The sequence below is a fragment of the Pristis pectinata genome, chromosome 29, assembly GCF_009764475.1.
Source record: "Pristis pectinata isolate sPriPec2 chromosome 29, sPriPec2.1.pri, whole genome shotgun sequence".
NCBI classification, from domain to species: domain Eukaryota; kingdom Metazoa; phylum Chordata; class Chondrichthyes; order Rhinopristiformes; family Pristidae; genus Pristis; species Pristis pectinata.
In genome coordinates this window covers 15,305,104-15,327,470 of record NC_067433.1, presented here as the reverse complement: position 1 = coordinate 15,327,470, position 22,367 = coordinate 15,305,104, and the positions used below count along the sequence as shown (strand labels likewise).

Here is a 22,367-nt window from a genome sequence, read left to right as displayed (position 1 = left end):
CTTGCTTGCATGAAGCTCAGTGTAAACAGTATACATGGTAATAATAAGTATAGTAGTGCAATCTGAAATAGAGTAAAAAGAAATTCTAAAGTGACAATAACAGAATAACTGAGAGAAGTAGAATTAAGAGTCCGAGAACATGGCAGCACCACTGGGAAGGGGATGTGAAAGGGGTGATTGGTTCAGACCTCCCACTGGTTCCCCTCCCCACCATCCTCCCTTCATCTCTGTCCCTTTGTCCTTTTCTCCCTCCTCCTGCTCCAACTGGCCCCCATCACCATATCTCTTTACCCTTCACCCTCTCTGCCTGCCCATCACCCACACACTCCTCCCACTGGTTCCCCTCCCCATCTCCTGCCCTTTATTCCATTCTCCATCCTGGGCCCTTGATTGGTTCAGAAGTCTGACAGCAGTGGGGAAGATGATATCAATGCTGTTGACCTCAACCACACCTTATGGTAGCAAATTTACATTCTCATTGGCCTGTGGATAAGGAAGCTGCTTCTGAATTTTCTGCTTGATTTATTTTGTGCCTTTTACTACCTCCTGGCATTCTGAATCCGTAGGAGCCTTTAAGGTCTAAACTCTATTGTACTGTGGTAGGAGTGGTGCACCGGGTGATGTTGACTGGTCCTCACTGTTTGCAGGCCTCGGCCAGACTACTTCTATCGTTGTTTTCCGGATGGAGTGGTGACGGAGGACATGCAGTGCACAGGTGATCCTGCTGCAATACTGGAGGGAAGGAAGAGTTTCCCCAGTGGCCATTCTTCTTGTAAGTACATCACCATGTACTAATCATATTCACTTATGGAAATGGCTACATAGGACTTGCCATTCTTCAATGTTTAACATCATGTAGGCAAGTTCAAGAATGACCATTAGTCAGTTTTTGACATGACTTAAATATTTTACATAACGTTCTGTTCTTGCTGCAACTGTGCTTAATCTTCCTCCATCCCATGATGCAGATTGTGCTGGATATCACCTTTCGACCACTGGAACATCAGGAAATAAACTGTTGCTCAGTTCACTGAAGAGAGGGGTATGGAGAATAGAAAGTTCAGGGAGGGATATGTTGATCTGGAGCATGTCAGTATTAAGAAGGTGGAGGTGTTAGATGCCTTGGGATGCATAAGGGTGGAAAGATCTGCCAGGACTGGATGAGATCTACCCCAGAATGCTATGGGAAACTAGCAAGATGATTGCTGAGGCCCTGATGGAGATTTTTGCATCTTCATTAGCCACAGGCAAGGTACCGGAGACTGGAGGATCGCTAATGTTGTTCCTTTATTTAAGGGCAACAGGGGTACCAAGGTAACTACAGGCTGCTGAGCCTCACATCAATGGTAGGGAAATTATTGGAGAAAATTCTAAGGGACAGGATTTGTGTACATTTGGAAAGGCTGGAACTTATTAAGGAAAGTCAGCATGGCTTTATGTTGGGGGATATCCTGTCTTACTAATTTGATTGAGTTTTTTTTTGAGGTGGTAACAAAGGAGATTGAAGGCAGGGTAGTGGATGTTATCTATATGGACTTTAGTAAGGCACTTGACAAGGTCCCGCATGGTAGGCTGGTCCAGAAAGTTAAGGCGCATGGGATCAAAGGCAAGCTGGTTAATTGGATCCAAAACTGGTTTGGTGATAAGAGGCAGAGGGTAGTGGTGGAAGGATGTTTCGTTGTTTGGAAGCCTCTGACTAGTGGTGTACCCAGCGATCGGTGCTGGGACCTTTGCTGTTTGTGATGTATATTAATGACTTGGATATGAATGTAGGAAGTATGATTTGTAAGTTTGTAGATGACATGAAAATTGGTGGTGGTGTGGATAGTGAGGAAGGTTGCCTAATTCTACAGCTGGATATAGATCAGATGGAGAGTTGGGCAGAGCATTGGCAGATGGAATTTAATCCCGATAAGTGCAAGGTGATGCATTTTGGGAAGCCAAATAGTAGTAGAACATGTACAATAAATGGTAGGACACTAGAGAATGTTGATGTACAGAGGCATGGGGTCCAAGTCCATAGTTCCCTGGAAGTGGCAACACAAGTGGATCGAGTGGTGGAGAAGGCGTATGGCATGCTTGACTTCATAGGTGTAGGCATGGAATGTAAATGTTGGGACTTTACAAAACACTGGTTAGGCCACTCTTAGAGTATTGTCTGCAGTTCTGATCACCACACTATGAAGGACGTGGTTGCACGGGAGCGAGTGTAGTGGGGATTCATCAGGATGTTGCCTGGATTTGAGGATTTTGGATATGGGGAGAGATTGAATAGGCTGGTCTTGTTTTCCCTGCAGCAAAGGAGGCTGACTGGTCATGTGATAAGTAATAAAAGACATAGATAGCCAAAATCACTTTCTCGTGGCAAGGGCATCAAGGACAAGAGAGCATAGTTCTAAGGTGAGAGGAAGAAGTTTTAAAGGGGAACAGTGGGGAAAGTTTTTCTCCCCCAGAGCAGGTGTTACTGGAACACGTTGCCGAGGGAGGTGGTGGAATTGGATACAATTACCACGTTTAAGAGGCATTTAAACAGACACTTAAATAGGCAAGGCATCGAAGGATACAGTCCCAATGCAGGTCACAGTCATAGAGCAAAACAGTACGGTTACAGGCCCTTCGGCCCAATAAGTCCATGCCGACCATGGTGCCCACCCATCTAGTCCCAATTTCCTGCATTTGGCCCATATCCGTCTAAGCCATGTTCCTGCATGTACCTGTCCAAGTGCTGCTTAAATGATATTAATGCACCTGCCTCAACTACTTCCTCTGGCACCTTGTTCCATACACTCACCACCCTCTGCGTGAAAAAGTTGCCCTTCAAGTCCCTTTTAAATCTTTCTCCCCTCACCCTAAATCTATGCCTCCTAGTTTTGGACTCCCCTACCCTGGAGAAAAGACTGCTACCATCCACCTTATCTATGCCCCTCATGATTTTATAAACCTCCATAAGATCACCCCTCATTCTCCTCTGCTCCAAGGAATAAAGACCTAGCCTGGCCAACCTCTCCCTGTAACCCAGGCCCTCCAGTCCTGGGAATATCATCTTTTCTGCACTCTTTCTAGTTTAACCATGTCTTTCCTATAACAGAGTGACCAAAACTGTACATAGTACTCCAAGTGCGGCCTCACCAGTGACTTGTACAACTGCAACATAATGTCCCAACTCCTATACTCAGTACTCTGACTGATGAAGGCCAGCATGCTATACACCTCTTTCACCACCCTGTCTACCTATGACGCTGCCTTCAACGAACTATACGCTTGTACTCCTAGGTCTCTCTGTTCCATTACACTCCCTAGTCCCTAACCATTCATAGTATAAGTCCTACGCTGGTATGACTTTCCAAAATGCATCGCCTTACATTTATCTGTATTAAAAAGCATTTGCCACTCCTCAACCCACTTCCCTAACTGATCAAGACCCCCCTGTAATCTATGATAACCTTATTCACTATCAACAACACCTCCTAATTTCGTGTCATCCACAAACTTACTGATCAAGCCTTGTGTATTTGCATCCAAATCATTTATATAAATAACGAATAACAAGGGTCCCAACACTGACCCCGCGGCACACCACTAGTCATCAGCCTCCATTCTCAGAAACAACCTTCAACGACCACCCTCTACTTCCTACCCTCAAGCCAATTTTGAATCCACCTAACTAGCTCTCCCTAGATTCCACAGGACCTAACCTTACCAGCTACTGTATGGGGCCTGTCAAATGCCTTGTTAAAATCCATATAGGCAACATTCACTGCCCTATCCTCATCTACCTTTTTGGTTACCTCTTCAAAAAAACTCTGAAAGGTTCGTCAAGCACGACTTTCCACACACAAAGCCATGCTGACTCCTCCTAATCAGACTCTTGTCTGTCCAAATACTGGTAGATCCTGTCCCTCAGAATTCCCTCCAGTAACTTCCCCACTACTGACATCACGCTGACTGGCCTAAGGTTCTGGATTGTCCTTGCTACCTTTCTTAAACAATGGAACAGCATTAGCCACCCTCCAGTCTTCAGGAACTTCACCATTTGGTGATGATGAAGCAAAAATCTCTGTATGGGCTTCTGCAATTTCTCTTCGAGCCTCCTACAAAGCCCTAGGATGCACTTGGTCAGATCCCGGAGATTTATCCACCTTAATGCACTGTAAGGCTGCAAATACCTTCTCCCTGGTAAGATGAATGTTCTCCAAAACATCTGCACTAGTTTCTCTTCTCTCTTGAGCACCATGGTTTTCTCCTTAGTAAACAATGAGGAGAAATATTCGTTTGAAAATCCCACCCATCTCCTGTGGTTCAAGACATGGGCAGACCTACTCTCTCCCAGGCCACCCTTTTACTCTTAATATACCTATAGAACCTTGTGGGATTTTCCCTAACCTTACCTGCCAGATCGTTCTTATACTCTGTTTGATCTCCTGATTTCCCTCTAAGAGTATCTTATTTTTATAGTCATCAAGGGATTCACTCGTCCCCGACCTCCTAAATCCAGTGTATGCTTCCTCCTTTTTCTTGACCAGAGCCTCAGTATCTCTCATCAGCCAAGGTTCCCTAAACTTGCCAGGTTTACCCTTCACCCTAACAGGAACATGCTGCTCCTGGACTCTTGATATCACACTCTTGAAAGCCTCCCACTTGCCATTCGTTCCTTTCCCTTCAAACAAGCTCATCCAATTGACTTCAGTTAGATCCTGCCTAATTCCCCCAAAATTAGCCCAGCTTCATTTTAGTACCCTAACCTGTGGATCTGTCCCATCACTATCTTAAAACTAATAGAAGAATGCTCACTAGAGCCAAAGTGCTTCCTGACTGCCACTTCAGTTACCTGCTCTACCTCATTCCCTAAGAGAAGGTCCAGTATTGCACCCTCCCAAGTAGGGTCCTCTATATTATTGACTCAGGAAACTTTCCTGGACACATTTCACAAATTGCACCCCATCCAGGCCCTTAACACTCTGGGTAGTCCAGTCAGTACTGGGGAACTTAAAATCTCCCACTAATACAACCCTATTATTCTTACAACTATGAGCAATTTCTCTACACATCTGCTCCTCAAGTTCCTGTTGACTATTGAATACAGCCTCACTAGAGTGACCCTTCCCTTGTTTCTAAGTTCTACCCATATGGCCTCACTGGATGATCCCCCAAGAATGTCATCTCTATGTTACTGCTGTTATGTCCTCCCTTATCAAAAAGGCAACACCCCCTCCTCGCTTACCTGTACCTCTGTCATGCCTGTAGCAGCTGTATCCTGGAATATTGAGCTGCCAGTCCTGCGCTTCTCTCAGCCATGATTCTGTTATGACTGTAACATCCCAGTCCTTGAGCCAATCCACACTGAGTTTGTCCACCTTACCTGTTAAACCCCGTGCATTGAAATAAATGCAGGTAAATAGGATTAGTAGATGGGCAAAATGGTCGGCATGAAAGTGGTGTGTTCTTTCTGTGCTGAATAACTGTTACTCTAAATCATCCATAATCTCTTTTGAGTAGCAGGACAGGATTAAGGGTTAAAAGACTACTTCTCTTTCTCTCTGTCCACAAGCAGGAAGTTCCTATAAGAATGGAAGTGTCTCTTGATTGTTTCTTGATCAGGGTCTGTTCCCAGATTTAAGGAACGAAAGAAGTTGGTGCTGTAATTATTCTCTGTAGCCTCTGCTGCCCCCTTGAGGCTGCCTTGTGTCCAGGGAACGCCGTGCCTTCATAATACCCGGCTAATTCTGTCAGTTTCAGTATTGATGGGGAGATGGTTTTTCAAAAGCCCAGCTACTTCACTCCACTCTCAATATTCACTTCCTTGAAGTTGGCACCTTTTATTCACTCATTTGCCCTCCATATTGTCAGGAGTTAGGGTTTTATGCGGGCAATCAGTGGGTGCAATCTTAGGAAATGAACTATCATTTAATAGTTGAACTCTATGGATTTCCTTTGTTATTTGAGATCTGCAGCAGTTGCTATACACCTGCTCCTCGGTATGGTCAGTAGACTGTGGACAAATGGACAATGATGTCCTTTAAGAGAAGAAATATTTTTTGAATTTCAATCTATTTAAATATTTAAGTTGCTGAGAGATGTAACGGTCTTGTCTGAAAATTTAAATGCAAGGAGAAAGCCGCGCTTTGAATAAGACTCTATTAATGGGATCATAATCTGAATATTTCTGACTGCTGTGACTTCCTGATCACAAGGTACAATGCCTTAACCCTTCTTGTTATTGCCCTATCCTTAGATTTCCTTTCTGAAATCTTCGGGGTCCTGTGTTGTTGGCTTTGACCCATTATTAAATCCCGAGTATACTCCTGTGAATGTTACATTCTGTGCTGGTGACGTGGAGCAGAATTGCTTCTAAATCTTTTTCTTTCACTTGCAGTTGCTTTTGCTGGCCTTGGTTTCACTGCCTTCTACTTGGGAGGGAAGCTCCGCTGCTTTGCATCAGGGGGACGAGGAAAAGGATGGAGGCTGTGTGTGATGCTAATGCCACTCTACGTTGCAGCCGTTATCGCTCTATCACGTGCCTGCGACTACAAACACCACTGGCAAGGTGAGAAGATGGGCACATGTTGTGTGAAATGGTTCTTTTTGGTCTTAAGGATCAAGGACTCTGGACATGAGCTTTGGATATCAAAACTAGTTTAATCACAAAGGCAAACGCAGGGACAGAATGGATGGAAACAGACACACACTCACATACACGCAGGAGACCGCGAACATGCTGGGGGGGGGGGGTGGGGGGGCGTATCGCAATTAGGATAAGATACACTCATACACACAAGCATAATAACAATGTACAACTTCAGGATATAATACTTCAATGCTTGACCCACACTAGCATTGGCTCTAAGACTGCCTGGAATCTGAGTGAAACACTCCCAAACCACATGGTGATGCATTCTTACCAATGATCTCTGCAGCATTGTCTCACTACTCCTGGGGTCGTCCATAAAGAAAGGGCTAGGGGATTGCAGCCCTTTTTATGGTGCTAGGAGGCTGGGCGGAGCCTCACTGTTGTGATTTAAATGAGCCAATGGTCAGGCAAGTTTAGAGACAAAAGGTACTCTCACACCTGAGGGATGGGTGGAGCCGCACCTTGATTGACCGTAGTATCACTTCCGATCAGAGGAGCAATGCTGTCCTCTGGTCAGTGGGGGTCAGTGTCATTACTGTCACGTGACAGCCATGTGCTGTCTCACTACAGCACAGCAATGGTCAACTTTCCCTAACCATCCCATTTTGTTCCACAACTTGTTCTAAATCTCTTTAACTCCATGCTTCCCAACATGTCAACTGCTTCTCACAACTCATTTAGAACAGAATTCCTAGCAGAGTTTGGTAAAATGTAGGTCAACAAAAAGTGTTCATTGTCCAAGGGGTCCGCCCTCTCCTTGTATAAAACTTGGCCAAATTGTTAAAGCACATGATAGAGAAAGGAATACCAAGATAGGTTGAGGTGAAGCAAGATGGGAGAGGCTGATGAGGAGTGTGTGATAATCTGGGCCAAATTGTCTGTTTCTCTATGAATTCTGTTTAAATAACACCAACAATTCGACAGGGCCGTCAGAATTAAATGCAATATTCAGAATTTACTGCATTCATAGTTATGTCCCCTCTTGCCATGTCTGATTTGACCCCACTGATTTGGAGCTTTGGCAGAGTTATATTTCTAGCTACAGAGAGTTAACACTGCCTGTGTCCTGTTCCCTTATCAGCTCCCAGCTCTTCTGTCTGTAAGCTGAGAATATTGGGGAAGGCCTTGGTTTTCCAGAAAACGTCTGCTGAATCCAGTTGGAATTGGACCAAGTGATCGACAGTTCAAACCCAGTTAACTAATTTGTTTCCTTGTGGCCCCAGAAGATGATGCCCTGTCCTAACCTTAACAGCTGTCAACAGTTTCAGCCCAAACTTCCCATCCTTAAACTTGTTCTCTCCACTTCACCCATAACTTCTTTACTTCTCTGTTTGAGTTGTTCCATGGCCCCTCCTTTACCCGTTTTCAAGAACTCTGTTCAGTGCTCCATCTCTGCTGCTGTCAGTGGTGATTCCTGCAAATGCTTAATCCCCAATATCTTCCGAAATCTTTCTGCCACTGTTTTCCTTCACAGCCCTTACTGAAACCTAAACGGTGACCCAAACCTTGTCTGTTGCATTCGGTGCTCTCGATGTGGCCTCCTCTACATCAGTGAGACCAAGCACTGACTGGGCAACTGCTTTGTCGAGCACTTGGGCCCTGTTAGTCTTGGCCAAGTGGAGCTCCCAGTTGCTAGTCATTGTAACTCCCCTCCCCATACCCACACCGACCTGTCTGTCCTCGGCCTTCTCCACTGCCAGGGTGAGGCCAGACACAAACTAGAGGAACAGCACGTCATCTTCCCCCTGGGTAGTCTACAATGCGACGGCATGAACATTGAATTCTCCTATTTCAGGTAACCTGCTCCCCCTCTGTCCCTTCCTCTCTCCTGATCTATCCAGTTCTTCCTATATTCCCTCCCAGCCCCCATCACCCAGTTTCTTTCCCCTCCTCCACATCTGTCCATCACCCACACACTCCTCCCACTGGGTCCTCTCTTCCCACTGTTCCCATCTGCCCTCCCCACCTCTCTCATTTGGTTCCATGCTCCATCTTCCTTTCCTATTAGATTCCATCATCTGCAGTCCTTTGCTGCCTCCACCTATCACCTCCCAGCCTCTGTCGCTACTTCTGCTCTTCCCTCCTCCATCTGCCAGTCACCCCACCTCATCTGGATCCACCTACCGCCTGCAAGCTCTTGCTCCACCCCTTCCCTCACCTCTTTACACTGGCTGTCTCTCCTATACGCTTTCAGTCTAGAATAAGGATCTCAATCAGAAACGCCCACTGTCCATTTCCCTCCACAGATCCTGTCATACCTCCCGAGCTTCTCCAGCAGTTTGATTTTTGCTGTTCCTTCTTCCTGAAGTCAACTTTTTGTCCAACAGCTCTCCTCTGAAGAACACTGGAACATTTCACTGTCTGTTTTACATTGTGTTCTTTGCTATATCTCTTATTTAATAATAGTGGGAGTTTTCACCAAACTTTTCTGGTGAAGAACCACTGCAGCCTTTCTTCGATAAAGTAGATTTGTACGCAAAGAAACCGGTTCGTTCTCCATGATAAATGTGCTTCTTTGTCTTGCAGATGTGCTGTGTGGCTCTCTGATTGGATTAACTCTGGCCTACACCTGCTACCGTCAGCACTACCCGTCTCTGTCAGACCCCGAGTGCCACAAACCTTATCCAAAGACCAAACTCTCAGTGGCACAGGAGCGCAAGCTTGCCAACCCTGCCTTCAAACTGGATGTATAATGAGCTGCCCGCAGTAAGGCAACTCCAACCTTGTCCTCGCCATGTAAACTTGCTTTCCTTTTATTTTTAGGCAACATTTGCACATATTTATAATGGGACCTTTTGCAACACCGTAATAGTGCACATGCATACACAGCCCCGAAAGAAGTGCAAAACAAGGGAATTAAATGGACCAGCAAGAGACCAGAGCATTTCAGATTTTATTGGTTCATGAAGTTAAAATGGTTGATCTTTTTAACCTTTTCTAAAAACGAGCCAATTTTTTTTAACCAAAAGTATGCAAATAAAATATAGATGGTGTGAAGGCAATAGTTCAACATGGTTGTAAAAAGTAAGTGCATTTTGAAATTTCAAGACAGCTCCCCTTCCTAAGGTGCTGATAGTTTGAGTATAATTCCTTGACGAACTGACTTGTATGATGGAATTACTCAATGGGAGCAAATGATTGCATCAATCTGCTCTTCTGCGATGATCAGCAGGACCAAGTGGTTGATATGAATTTCACAGGAAAGCATATCATCATTGAAGCATGCCTCTTGATACATGTCATTGTCACAAGTTACATTACGGAATGTGCTTGCTCCTTGGGTGACCGCGTCATAAGGGAAGCTCTGCAGTTTTCTAGTTTTAGACCAAGATTGAATTTCCAAGTTTGGTACCATAAAAGCTTAAAACAGCAGAGCAGCTCGTGCATGAGCATCAGTGTCACATCTGTGCTGTTGCAGTGACATTCTATTCCAATTGTTTGGTCACTCCAGGGCAGACTGAAACCCTCCCCTAGTTTCAGGTGACTGCAGCAAGTCAGGAATCAAAGTTTAGATTGGTGTTGGTACAGAATTACCAACACCTCCTGCTCTTGATATAAATAAGCTTTTTTTGTGGACCTGATGATGTTGGACCTTTCTGATGCAGCTGAATAGTTTGCTAGGTTACTTCAAAGGACATCTGAGGCACATAAAGGCTAAGATTGAAGAAGGGCATTTGTATCTAGTGTATTTTAATGTGAAACCCACAGCTGTGTGGCCAGTTTGATTGAAAACACAAAACTTTACTGAAATTCTAAACTTATTGATAGTTGGATTTAAACTTGTTGGCAACTTTTTTTCCTAGCCTTTGGATTACAATCCAATATAGAACTGCACCCTTTTATAACATGTCTGTGGACAGGCTTTGAAAGGATTTCATACATTTTGTTTGCAGTAACTTAATTTATAGCAGATGATAAGAGGATAGCAGAGCTCCTCTTGATCTTGGGAACACTGAAATAAATTGAATCAGTTTATGACTTGCATCCCACCAGTTAACTGGTCATAAAAGGGGACCAGACCAACACATGTATGTAGCTGCTTATTATGAGGATCACCAGGGATTGAAGATAAAGCCCCCTTCCTATTGGAATTTGGATATTGTTCTTGAGGCTGCTTATCACACTGCACTATTTCACCTATTTCCATGGGGACATAAGTCTGCAGCCTTGCGTATTGTACTTTCGTATACTGTTTTGCATTGCAAAGCAAAGCAAAAGTGCTGGTAAACCTGTGACTCGTATATTTATTTTGCTTCAAGTTTTTAATGCAGAATTTTGGGTATTGTTTCCATGATTCCTCCTTCCGCTGTAAAGGTGGGGAGAGGAGAAATACTATTAACTGTGACTATCACCATAATATTAACATTTCACTTACAGATGGCTGTTGGCAGGGGATATCCATTGTTCAAAGGAACCTCCTCCATTGATGAAAGGGTCACGAACTAGGGGACATGGAATGAAGGTGATTGGCAAAAGAGACACGAGGGAAAAATTCCCCTTGCCCTGAGTGGTTCGGGTCTGGAATGCACGGCCACAGGCAGTGGAGGAGGCAGATTCTATTGTAGCGTTCAAAGAGCTGGATAAGATTCTGTAAGGCAAGAATTTGCAGCAATTATGGAGAGCAGGCAGGGGAATGGGACTAGCTGGGTTGCTCTTCCAGAGAGCTGGTGAGGATTGGGCAGGTTGAACAACTGCTAAAGCCTTTGTGTGTTGGGGTAGGAGTCTGTGTGCTGAAGGATGATGCAAGGAAAATGCTTTCTCAAACCATATTTCCAATAATTCTGGTGGGTGCAAACAACTGCACCAACGAGACTTCGGACGAGCCTCCCCACCCCATTTTAAAACTGCAGAGATGTTTAGGTGCAGTTAAATGTACATGCACACACCATGACTATTTGCTTTGCACTTTCAACAAGACTTTAAATGCTCAGAGGGCACACTTTTGTACATAGTTCAGCTTTAATAACGTTGCATTATATTGTTGTCATGTCTTAACCATGACTGATACCCACAGCAACGTCACTGTTTTGCTGGCCTGTTGGGCAGGCTGCTGGTTGGACCTTAAACTAACTCTTACTCACTTCATTCCTCTTCACCAGGACCTAACTGAACAGAAACACTGCCCAGCTGCAGGAAAAAGTAATGACCTTGTAAGTTGTGCTGTCTCCACTTGTGGTTCTATAGTGCCTTGTGCAGGACCTGTTTGTCACGTGTCAGAATGGCAGTGACGGTACATGATATACTGTACATAACTAAGCTAATTGCTTCTGTTCAGAACTTTGAACAGACACAGTAACAGGCTAAGGTCAGAATCTAGTCTGAAGAAAGGAAAGCACAGAGCCATGCATGGATGTTGGGAAATTTCTGTTCCATTGCCGTGGAACGTGAAATTCAACTGAATGTGGAAAATGCAGAGCCAACTGTGATCTTTGCAAATTTATCAATTCACTGACTGAACTGTCTATGCAAGGGAGATCGAAGTGTTAGTCCTGTGATCATTGCTGCCTGAACAAAGTAATTTAAAATCAAACCTGTGGATAACTCTGTGTTCTAATAAAACTAAGACCAATATTTAAAAAGCTTTGTATTTCTTGATGGTATTTGTTAATAAACCATATCTTAGATGTTGAATGTTTGTTCTGTACAGCTAAGATTGAAGTTGGCACTAATTCTCCAGAAACAAGGCATTTATTTTTTACTTGAAAAACAGACTCCCAGTGCCTTCATCTGGACTGTTTATCAGATGAAGGGTCTCAACTTGAAACATCAACTGTCCATTTCCCTCCATGGATATTGCCTGACCTGCTGAGTTCCTCCACTGTTTTGTGTGTTGTTCCAGATTCCAGCATCTGTAGTCTCTCCTGTCCCCATCCCAGTTTCATTAACAACAATGAAACCCAAGACATCTCAGTGTTGACACTCTCAGCTCTAATCAGACTGTTTGTTTGTAGATGCAAGACATGATCCACTGATTTGAGCAAAAATTTAGATGGTCTTTGATGGTAGTGTAGATTTGGTGATTTACTATGAATTTTACACTGAAATGTTTACTCTTGCAGACAAGACAGACCACAAAACTAAAGACTATTTTTCCACAATGTTGTAATTTGTGGAAGTATCTGGTGCAGAACTAGGTGGGTCTGGGATTGGATCAATAGGCTAAGTTCCAGGAGCAGGACTATGTCTGAGCTTACAAAATGACCCAGTGGCCAGATGTTACAGAAACTGCAATATCACAGCTTAGGTAGGGTACTAAATGTAGCTGGATGTTTAACAATATACTAACTCAAAACAAATGCTGAACAGTCTTGTGACCCTGAACAACTAAATGTGACATTCCATTCACTCCCTTCTGCTTGGTTCCAAAGCCGGGCTACTCTGACAGCACCTCCCAAAGCTGAGGCCTTCAGGTGCATGACAACAACACTGCACTTGCCATCTGGGCTGTGGGAAGAACATTGCCGTTCCTTCATCATCACTGGGCCTAAACCTGATACTGTTGAGGACAACTGGGGATGGACAATAAACGCTGGTCTTCTAGTGATGCCAAAAATGAATTTTGGGCATCACAAGTTTTGTTCAGATTTAAACCAGGCCTAAACATTCCAATCTAAATTCTACTTTTTCTAAAGTAAACAAGAATTGGCTGCACAGGCATTAAAGCAATGGGTGATCACTGGGCAGAGCAGTAGTGAAGGGTTCCCTGTGGCCATCCCCCTTTCAAACAGATGTACTGCATTGGATACTGCTGGCAGGGAGGTCCCCTCAGGGGAAAACAGCTAGGTTTGTGGTATCACTGGGGACTCGGTTGCAAGGGGAACAGACAGGCCACAGACGAGTTTCTCGAATGGTGGGTTGCTTCCCTGGTGCCAGGATTAGGTATGTCTGAGCAGCAGCACATTCTGAAGGAGAGTGAACAGTCAGTGGTCATGGGTCACATCAGTACCAATGACATGGGTAGAAATAGGGGATGAGGTCCTCCCAACATAAACTTAGACCATAAAGGCACAGGAGCAGAATTAGGCCATTCAGCCCATCAATCTGCTATGCCATTCAACCGTGGCTGATTTTTTTCCCTCAATGTCATTCTCCCTATAACCCTAAACTCCCTTACCAATCAAGCAGATTAAAAGAGCAGGACCTCCAAGCCTGCAGTCTCTGGCTTACTTATGGTACTATGTAGAGTCATACAGCCTGGAGACAGGCCATTCGGACCACCGCATCCACACTGGCCAATGGGCACCCACCTGTATTCAATCCCATCTCCCAGTACTTGGCCCATAGCCTAGGTGATCCAGGTACTTGTCTATGCAAGACACTTAAATGCGGTCAGTGACTGCTGTTACTCTCTCCTGCAATGTGGTCCAGATACGCACCATGCTCTGGGTGAAAGAGGTCCTCCTTAGATCGCGCTCTCTCTCATCCCTTACCCAAAAATCAATGCCCTCTAGTTTCATTCACCCTTGATAAGGTAACTGCAGGAAACATTTCACCTTATCTATATCTCTCATAAAATTTTACATACCCCAGTCACGTCCCCTCTTAAACCCCCTCCGCTCCAGGGAGAACAGACCCAGCCTGTCCTCATAACTAAAACGTTCCCTCCCAGGCAACATCCTGGTGAATCTCCTCTGCACTCTCTCCAGCACTATCACATCCTTCCTTGTGTGGTGACCTGAACTGCACGCAGTCACCCAGCTGAGGTCTGACCAACGTTCTATAAAGTTGGATCATAACCTCCCTGCTCTTGCATACAATGCTCCAATTAATGAAGGCCAATATCCTGGCTGCCATGTTATCTATCCATCCTGTTGCCTTCAAGGATCTTTGGACTCGCACACCAACGTCCCTCTGTTCCTCACTACTCCCTCAGACTTTATCATTCATGGTGTTTGTCCTGGTCTCATTAGTTCGCTCAAAATGCATCACCTCATATCGAGCAGGATTAAACTTCATCTGCCCTTTCACCAACATATCAATATCACCCTGTAGCCTAAGGCAACAGATCAACACCTCCACCAATCATTGTATTGTCTGCAAACTTGCTGATTATGCCTCCCACGTCTACATCCAAATCATTTACGTATATTGTAAACAGCAATGGTTCCACAGGGATCGGTGCTGGGACATCACTTGTCACTGGCATCCAATCACAAAAACATCTCTCTACAATCACTGTCCTGATGAAAGGTCTCAGTCTGAAATGTCAACAGTTCACTTCCCTCCATAGATGCTGCCTGACCTGGTGAGTTCCTCCAGCATTTCCTGTGTGTTCATCTACCACCACCCTGCCTCCTATTGCCAACCCAACTTTAGATCCAACTTGCCCTGTTCCTAACCTTTTGGATCAGTTCTCCCATGTGGGACATGTCAAAGGCCTTTCTGAATCCATGTTCTACTGCACTGCCCTTGTCAATATACTTTGTTACCTCCTCAAGATATTCAGATTGGCCAGTTAGGATCTGCCGTTGACAATGCCATACTGGCCATCTCTGATCAGTGCCTGCCTTTCCAAGTGATCACAGATCCTCAGAATTGTTTGCACAATAATTGCCCTGCTACTGACAGGTCTGTGATTACCTTCTTGAAAAAGGGGGAACCACATTTGCTGTCCTCCAAGTCATCTGCTACCTCACTTTAGCCAGTGAAGATTTTAAAAATCTCAGCCAGAACTGCAACAATCTCTTCCCTTCCCTCACATAGCATCCTGGGGTAAATCTCATCTGGCCCTGGGGATTTATCCACCTTTACCCTCGCTAAAGCATCAAATACCTTCTATTTATAGAGACTTGCACAAGAATTTCACCTTCTCCTTCACTCCATTCCCCAACTACTAAACAGACTTTGTAATAAGTGTGAAAAGTATTCATTTAGGACCTCACCATGCTTTTGGCTCCAGGCACAGATTGCTGCTCTTGTCCCTAATGGGCCATCTGGTTATTCTTTTGTTCTTAATACAAAATGCTTTCAGATTTACCTTAATCCTGTCTGCCAGTGATCTTTCATGACCCCTCTTTGCCTTCTTAATTTCCTTTCTAAGTGTCACCCTCCACATCTTAATACTCCAGACGTTCTCTGTAACTGCCAAATACTTCCTTTTATCTCCTTATTCAACCAAATGAGTGTAGGAATGGGAAGGGAGGATAGGGCAGATGAATGTGTGGGGAAAGGGATGGTGTGGGAGGTAGGGAGGGGTTTAGGTTTTTGAATCATTGGGACTGCTTCTGGAGTAGGTGGGACCTGTACAAGCAGGACCCGAACTGGAAGAGGACTAACATCCTTGCAAGGAGTTTGCACATGTTGTTGGGGAGGGTTTAAACTAAGTTGGCAGGGGAATGGAGTGCAGAGAGATTTACATTTGGGGTGGAGGAGGTGAAGAGGCATTGGGAAAGTACATTCAAATATAGAAGTAAAACTAAGTTGATCTGGTGGGCAGAGCAGATAAGGTATATGGGAGGATTGGAAGGCTAAATTGCATCCATTTTAATACAAGGAGCCTGAATGGTAAGGCAGATAGAGCTTTGATCAGCACATGGGAATATTTACACTATATTGAATACTGAAAAGCCTGAATAGAGTGGATGTGGAGAGGAGTTTCCATCAGTAGCAGAGTCTAGGGCCAGAGGGCACAGCCTCAGAATAAACTCCCTTTAGAACTGAGATGAAGAGGAATTTCTTCCAGTGAATCAGTGGAACTCATTGCCAGAGATGGCTGTGGAGACCAAGTCATTGAATGTATTTAAGGCAGAGGTTGAAAGATTTTTGATTGGATACGGGGAGAAGGCAGGAGAATGGGGTAGAGAAACAAAAGCATCAGCCACGATTGAATGGCGGAGCTGACTTGGAGTGAACGGCCTAATTCTGCACCTATATCTTATGGTCTTGTATTGTTTCAATCACTGAGACATGGTTGAAGGAAGGGCAGGCCTGACAACTCAGTGTTCTAGGGTATAGAAGCTTTGGGCTTGATGGGGAGGAATTAAGAATATTGCACCTTGCAGTATTGATTCAGGAGATCATCACTGCATTAACGAGGGATGTCATCTTAGAAAGCTCTTCAAAGGAGGCCATAGGGGTACAAGCTTGGAAATAAAGTAGGGGCAATCACTTGGCTGGGATTATCCCACCAGTCAGCAGGAGAAGGTGCAAACTCCATACAGACAGCACCGGAGGTCAGGACTGAACAGGCGTCACTAGAGTTGGTGGCTGCTGCTTCATTTTGTCATTCACAATTTCACCTCTTTTGTTCTGCTTCTCCCAGAAAATTGCATACCTCAATGCACTCTGTACTAACTCAATCTGACTACACTGTGTAATGAACTGACCTGTACAATCGGTATGCAAGACAAGTTTTTCACTGTACCTCGGTACAAGTGACAATAATAAACCAATTCCAATAGGGCGAGAGTGCCTGAGAGATTTAGCCAAGGCACCACAATTAGAAAGTACAGTCTTCTGCAGACTGAACTGAATGTAGAAAGCGTTAGTTGTTCAGACACAAGGCATGGTAAAGGTAACCATTACTGCAGCATCTAACACACTCACACTCTGGTGCTGAACTTGCTCAACTGAACTCACGGATCCTGGAAGGTGTTCCTGTGGAAGGTGGTTTCTGTAGGAGCTGGTGTGCCTGCCACAATGGTTCAGGGACCACCTCTGGCCGATCCAACTGCTCGTGAATGGGATATAACCATCTTCTCAAATGGATGAGTGCTGTGAAAGATGCCCCCAGTCAGATGAAAGGCCAGAGGTGAGACTACAGCCCTGGGTTCAGAGATTTGGTGCAGAGATGGGTCTTGGTGTTTATATTTTAGGATGCAGTGACCGTCCTTTTGTACAAGACTGAGAAGACACCCACCACAGCAGTGCAGCTTTACCGTTGTTGGAGACCGCACCAGAGGTCAGGACAGAACCAGCCTCTCGGGAGCTGAGAGGAGGAGGTCTCCACAGGAGCTATCTCTGGAGCAGACTTCTTATGAAAGGAGTGGAGCTCTGTGCCACGGCTACCAATGCACCGCCACCAATCCACGTAGCCAAGTACTTGGTCGCAAAGCACACCTGGAGCTACTGGTCTGATAACTGGTTCCCTGCCACAGCACCCAACCTTGGAGAAGCGGGACTTCGGGGTGGTAACCCAAGGATCTCTATCGCACTGAGAGAAATGGGAAGCCCAGGCAAAAGATTCAGGGGGAAGCTGTAATGAGACACCAAGTTTTATACAAATAGGTTTTTATCCCCCCACACACACTCTGTGCGGCTGATCTGAAACACTTTGGAAAGGCAGTCAATGTGTAGACAGCAAGCTGCCATGCAGGCCAATCAATTCATTTTGGTTACATTACTCCTTGTAGATGGGACAGTGGGAAGAAGTTCCTGGACAAGAACTCAGTTTGGCATCGCAAGTGAAACTGGAAGAGAGAGCAAAGATGTGGCGGTGGGGAGGAAGGGGAGGAATTCTTTTCCAAGTTAATGGCCATTGGTTGGTTCTAAAGCCGCTGTGCTGGAGTTTCCAACAACGGCAAACACTGTGTGTCACAATCTCAGTTCCAACCTCTCCAACATTCACTGAACACCCTCTGCTTCTACATTACAGACATGTTACTTTATTGCTGGTGCATTAATGAACGTGCATCTGATCCATTTACAATTGCTCCAGAACTAAATAGCCACACCACAGGGTGACAAGGACAAAAAGTGAGCATGGGAACTCAAAAACAATGTTACAAAGTGGTTTAGTCATGAGCCCCATGGGACACTTGGTTGCAAAGTGATGATGCAAGTAAATCAGAATATTTCAAGTCTTAAATCCACACTCAGATTAAAAGTGCATTTACAATCCAAACCAGGAAACAAATGGATAAACAAGTCTGCGTTACCTGGTCTGTAGTAACAGCTCCAACATCAAACTCCATCACAGACCACACTCTTTCCGATGCTGAAGACCACATCACTGACTAAAGTTAATCCTGTTAATTGGATGCCAGCACTGATAATGTTTGTGGGCAGGTTACAGACAACAGTGCCTTCAATGCAATTTTTGGAGAGGTTCCCTCCCCTGCATCTGCTGGTTGCAGACACCCTGCATTGCTCAAAATCCAAACTTCAGACAGACAGGCGTTCCAATGCATTTGGCAACCAACCTCATTTGTTACAGAGAAGTTAATGGAAGTCCTCAACACCTTCAGGATTAGCAGCTTCGCTTGGAAGGAAGGAAGAGGAAAGAAAAACAAGGAATGGGGTCATGTTGGGTGCACTGGCGATTCCAACTCTGCCAGCGTTGGGGCGTGTTCGGAGATCTCCATCCCCACTGGTGCAGGTCTCTGTTAGTGCTGTGCTTGTTCAAGGCTGACACCAAGTGTTTGATAAATCTCCTTCAGAATTAGTAGAGCTGTGTCCTCAGATTCCCTACAGGACAAGAAACCACAGTTAACTTTCAAAAAACTGGGAACATTGGAAATAAAACAAGTCAATTTAATTGTTGGGCAGACATTCAAAATACAAATCCAAAAGCAACTGCAGAAAGTCTGCAGAACTTTGTGCATTGCCAGCTGGCCTTACAGTTCACCCAACAGCACGTTATGACCAAGGAATTTCATTCAAAGTTAAGTTGCTGCTGTGATGCAGGAAGCGTCCCGGCCAATTTATGTAAAGTCGCCATGAACAACAACCAGAGGAGCCGTCTTAGAAACGTTGGTCGAAGGGTGACCAATTTGGGCAGATCCTTGAGAGCCCTCGGAGGTGTCCAGAAGGACACATTTGGGAATGGGCAATGAATGCTAGCCTTGCCTGGGACGTCCTGTGTTAGAATAATACAGGGCAACTCCCCTACTCTTCAGAGGAAGTGCCATGGGATCTTTTACGTCCACGTGACTGCACTTGTTTCATGGAGTCATACAGCACAGAAACAGGCCCTTCGGCCCACCATATCTATGCTGCCAGTGTACCTAACACTAATCCCATTTACCCACATTAGATCCATAGCCTCCATGCCTTGGTGATTCAGATGCTTCTTAAGATGTTTCACCTGCACGTCAGCACTGCTGACTGCTCTGGGCAACTGGCCCACAACGTGCTGCTCAAGCACCTGGGCTGTGCTCCAACTCACGACCTTCCCGACTCGAGGGACGAGAGGATGCGGCCAGTGTTTGCTCCACTCCTCTGACACGTGGTCCACCCCATGGACCAACACCCCACCAACTGGACCGCTGGGAGGAGTCTCCCTCATCTACAGCACCATTGTGGCCCCCTACCAGTAACAGAGGTGGCTCTGGAGAGCGAAGAGGTACTCGTTGAAGCTCTCAATGGGCTTCTCCTGCAGCACGTAATCAATGCGCTGCCCGCCATTTAACATCCCGATCTTGATCTCCTCCTCCTGCTGCAGGGAGCCACTCCCGTCCATGTCCGATCCAGCTTAAAAATAGCAACAGGCGTGGGTTAGAATGGAGAGGGGCGGCAGGGTGGTGGGCCAGTTCAACATCCCAGGCAGTAATTCTGCTCACAGGGGGGCGGCAGCACTCTGTCCTGTGACGGGCCGTGGGTTACTGCACAGTCCTGTCTGGAATATCAGTGATCTAGAACAACAGGGAGTGGGTTGGGACAGAGCGACAACACACACACACACACACACACACACACACACACACACACACAGAGGGAGACAGAGAGAACACGCAGAGTGGGATGCAGGGGAGGATAGGTGAGGCGGGAGGGTTGTCGAGAGTTGGTGTGGTGCTGCAGAGGGCAGTGGATGCTCAGTTGAGGTGTGCACACAGTATAGTTGGACTCTGAGGCTAATCAGGAGACATGGACATTGCAGCCTTCTGAGCAGGGCCAAGGGGTTGGGGAGCCCTCTCCCCCTCCTACTTGTGACACTCAGAGCGGGGACCAGCCGCCCTTTCTGGGCACTGGACCCAAACCCGACACTAGGCTCCAGCCCCTTGGCCACAGAGACCAGATGTCCTTCACACAAGCTGCTGGAGTGGGACCTGCCCCACTGGAGGGAGGCTCATCATTAATTCGCCCGGTGACCCCGATCTCTCAGTGACTCGAATGTGTCTCTCCTGCTTTGGGTCCACCTCCCCTCCCAGCCGGGACCAACGCTTCCCGATGGACATCTGGACTCCTTTGGAAAGGGACAGGCAGTGTTTGGGCAGCGTTCGTCGTTGGGGTGCGGGGAGTTCCAAAGCATGCGTGGAGCCACAGGGGGACGGTCCCACCTTCGCTCTCGTTGGCCACTGGCTCATTGGGCACCGCAGTCGCGTCAGGCAGCAGCTGGGGGGGCATGGGGGACTGGATCCGGGTAAAGGACTGCCAGGCGTTCCGCAGTGAGCAGAACAGGCCATTCTTCAGGTCGGAGCCCATCCGCGTCAGGCTGTCCTTCAGTTCTGTTGGGACACAAAGAAAGCACAGTGAAACAAATCAACCTCAACGCACCAGTCTCAGCAGCACAAGCTGGCCATTCAGCCCCCTCCAGTCTGCTTTCCCCACTCAGTCTATCCATGAATGACCCAGTGGCCACATCTCTCAATTCCCTCTTTTTCAGGCTCAAATATACTCAACAGTCGAGATCCACAACAATGCAGAGAGCAGATCGGTGAAGAAATTTCTCCTCTTCTCCGTCTTAAACAACTGACCCATTATTGAGATTGTCCCTGGTTCTTGACTCTTCATCCAGAGGAAGCGATCCCGCAGCACCCGCTCAAAACCTTCCTCTGAATCCCCTCCATCTAAAGGAGTCCCCCTCTTGTTCTCTAATCACCTCATTTGAGCTCTCCTCAGGATAAACCCCCTGAACCAATTAATCCATGCAGAACCAAACTCCAAACCAGAGAGAGAGTGACACGGCACCTTGTATCCCAGTGGGATCTCACCAAGACCCAGTACAAATGGAGGGGGATTTCCTTACTCCTGCACTGAAAATCCCTTTCAACAAAGGACAGCAAACTACACAGGCCCTTCGGCCCAACTCACCCATACCAACCAAGATGTCTATCCAAGCCAGTCCCATTTGCCTGCATTTGGCCCATATCCCTCAAAATCTTTCCTCTCCCTGTATCTGCTTAAGAGTCTTTTAAATGCTTGTAATTGTACCCACCTCTACAGCTTCCTCAGGCAGTTCCCTCTGTGTGAAAAACTTGCCCCTCCAGTCCCTTTTAAATCTTACCACTCTCACCTTAAATCAATGTCCTCCAGTTTTGGGAAAAAGACTATGGCCATCCACCTTATCTACAGCCCTTAAGATTTTATACAACTCTGAAGGGTCACCCCTCAGCCTCCTATGCTCCAGGGTAATAAGTCTCAGCCTTCTCTTATAACTCAAGCCCTGCAGCTCGTAGAGATAGATTGGAAGGCCAATCTTCATACTTCTCCCACTCCCCTCCAAACAGAAAGACTCGATGATTGATCAACACTTGTTTTCTTTTGAAAATGACATTCAACTGCATGCAACAACCCTTTCTCTCAGTGTGCTGGTTCAGTGCTGACGCTGCACACAGCCCTGACAAACCACATGCCCAGTGATTGGCTCGTGGACAAGCAGTGCGACCGGGCAGGGACAATCCTGACGCAGAGAGGATGTTTCCGTTACTAGGAGAGTCTCGGATTCGAGGGCACAGCCTCAGTATAAAGGAACGTCCCTTTAATACTGAGATGAGGGGGAATTTCTTCAACTAGAGGGTGGAAAATCTGTGGAATTCGTTGCCACAGATGGTTCTGGAGGCCAAGTCATTGGGTGTATTTA

At 46.0% G+C, this 22,367-nt stretch overlaps 2 protein-coding genes across 5 annotated transcripts in view; one reads left to right on the top strand and one right to left on the bottom strand.

Annotated features, from left to right (window-relative positions):
• LOC127584293 (phospholipid phosphatase 4-like) overlaps positions 1 to 12,207 on the top strand; it is a 40,277-nt gene extending 28,070 nt beyond the window's left edge. For both annotated transcript variants that reach the window (XM_052040965.1, XM_052040964.1), the window contains exons 6-8: positions 648 to 772; positions 6,374 to 6,544; positions 9,155 to 12,207. In XM_052040965.1, coding sequence (XP_051896925.1) covers positions 648 to 772; positions 6,374 to 6,544; positions 9,155 to 9,321 — 463 coding nt within the window. In that variant the 3' untranslated portion in view covers positions 9,322 to 12,207. The remainder of the gene's footprint in view (positions 1 to 647; positions 773 to 6,373; positions 6,545 to 9,154) is intronic.
• Positions 12,208 to 17,187: 4,980 nt separating this feature from the next.
• The window catches only part of LOC127584375 (phospholipase DDHD2-like), a 42,498-nt gene continuing 37,318 nt past the window's right edge, over positions 17,188 to 22,367 (bottom strand). For all 3 annotated transcript variants that reach the window (XM_052041148.1, XM_052041149.1, XM_052041147.1), the window contains 3 exons: positions 20,845 to 21,012; positions 19,879 to 20,038; positions 17,188 to 19,033 (listed from right to left, as the gene is read on the bottom strand). In XM_052041148.1, coding sequence (XP_051897108.1) covers positions 18,952 to 19,033; positions 19,879 to 20,038; positions 20,845 to 21,012 — 410 coding nt within the window. In that variant the 3' untranslated portion in view covers positions 17,188 to 18,951. The remainder of the gene's footprint in view (positions 19,034 to 19,878; positions 20,039 to 20,844; positions 21,013 to 22,367) is intronic.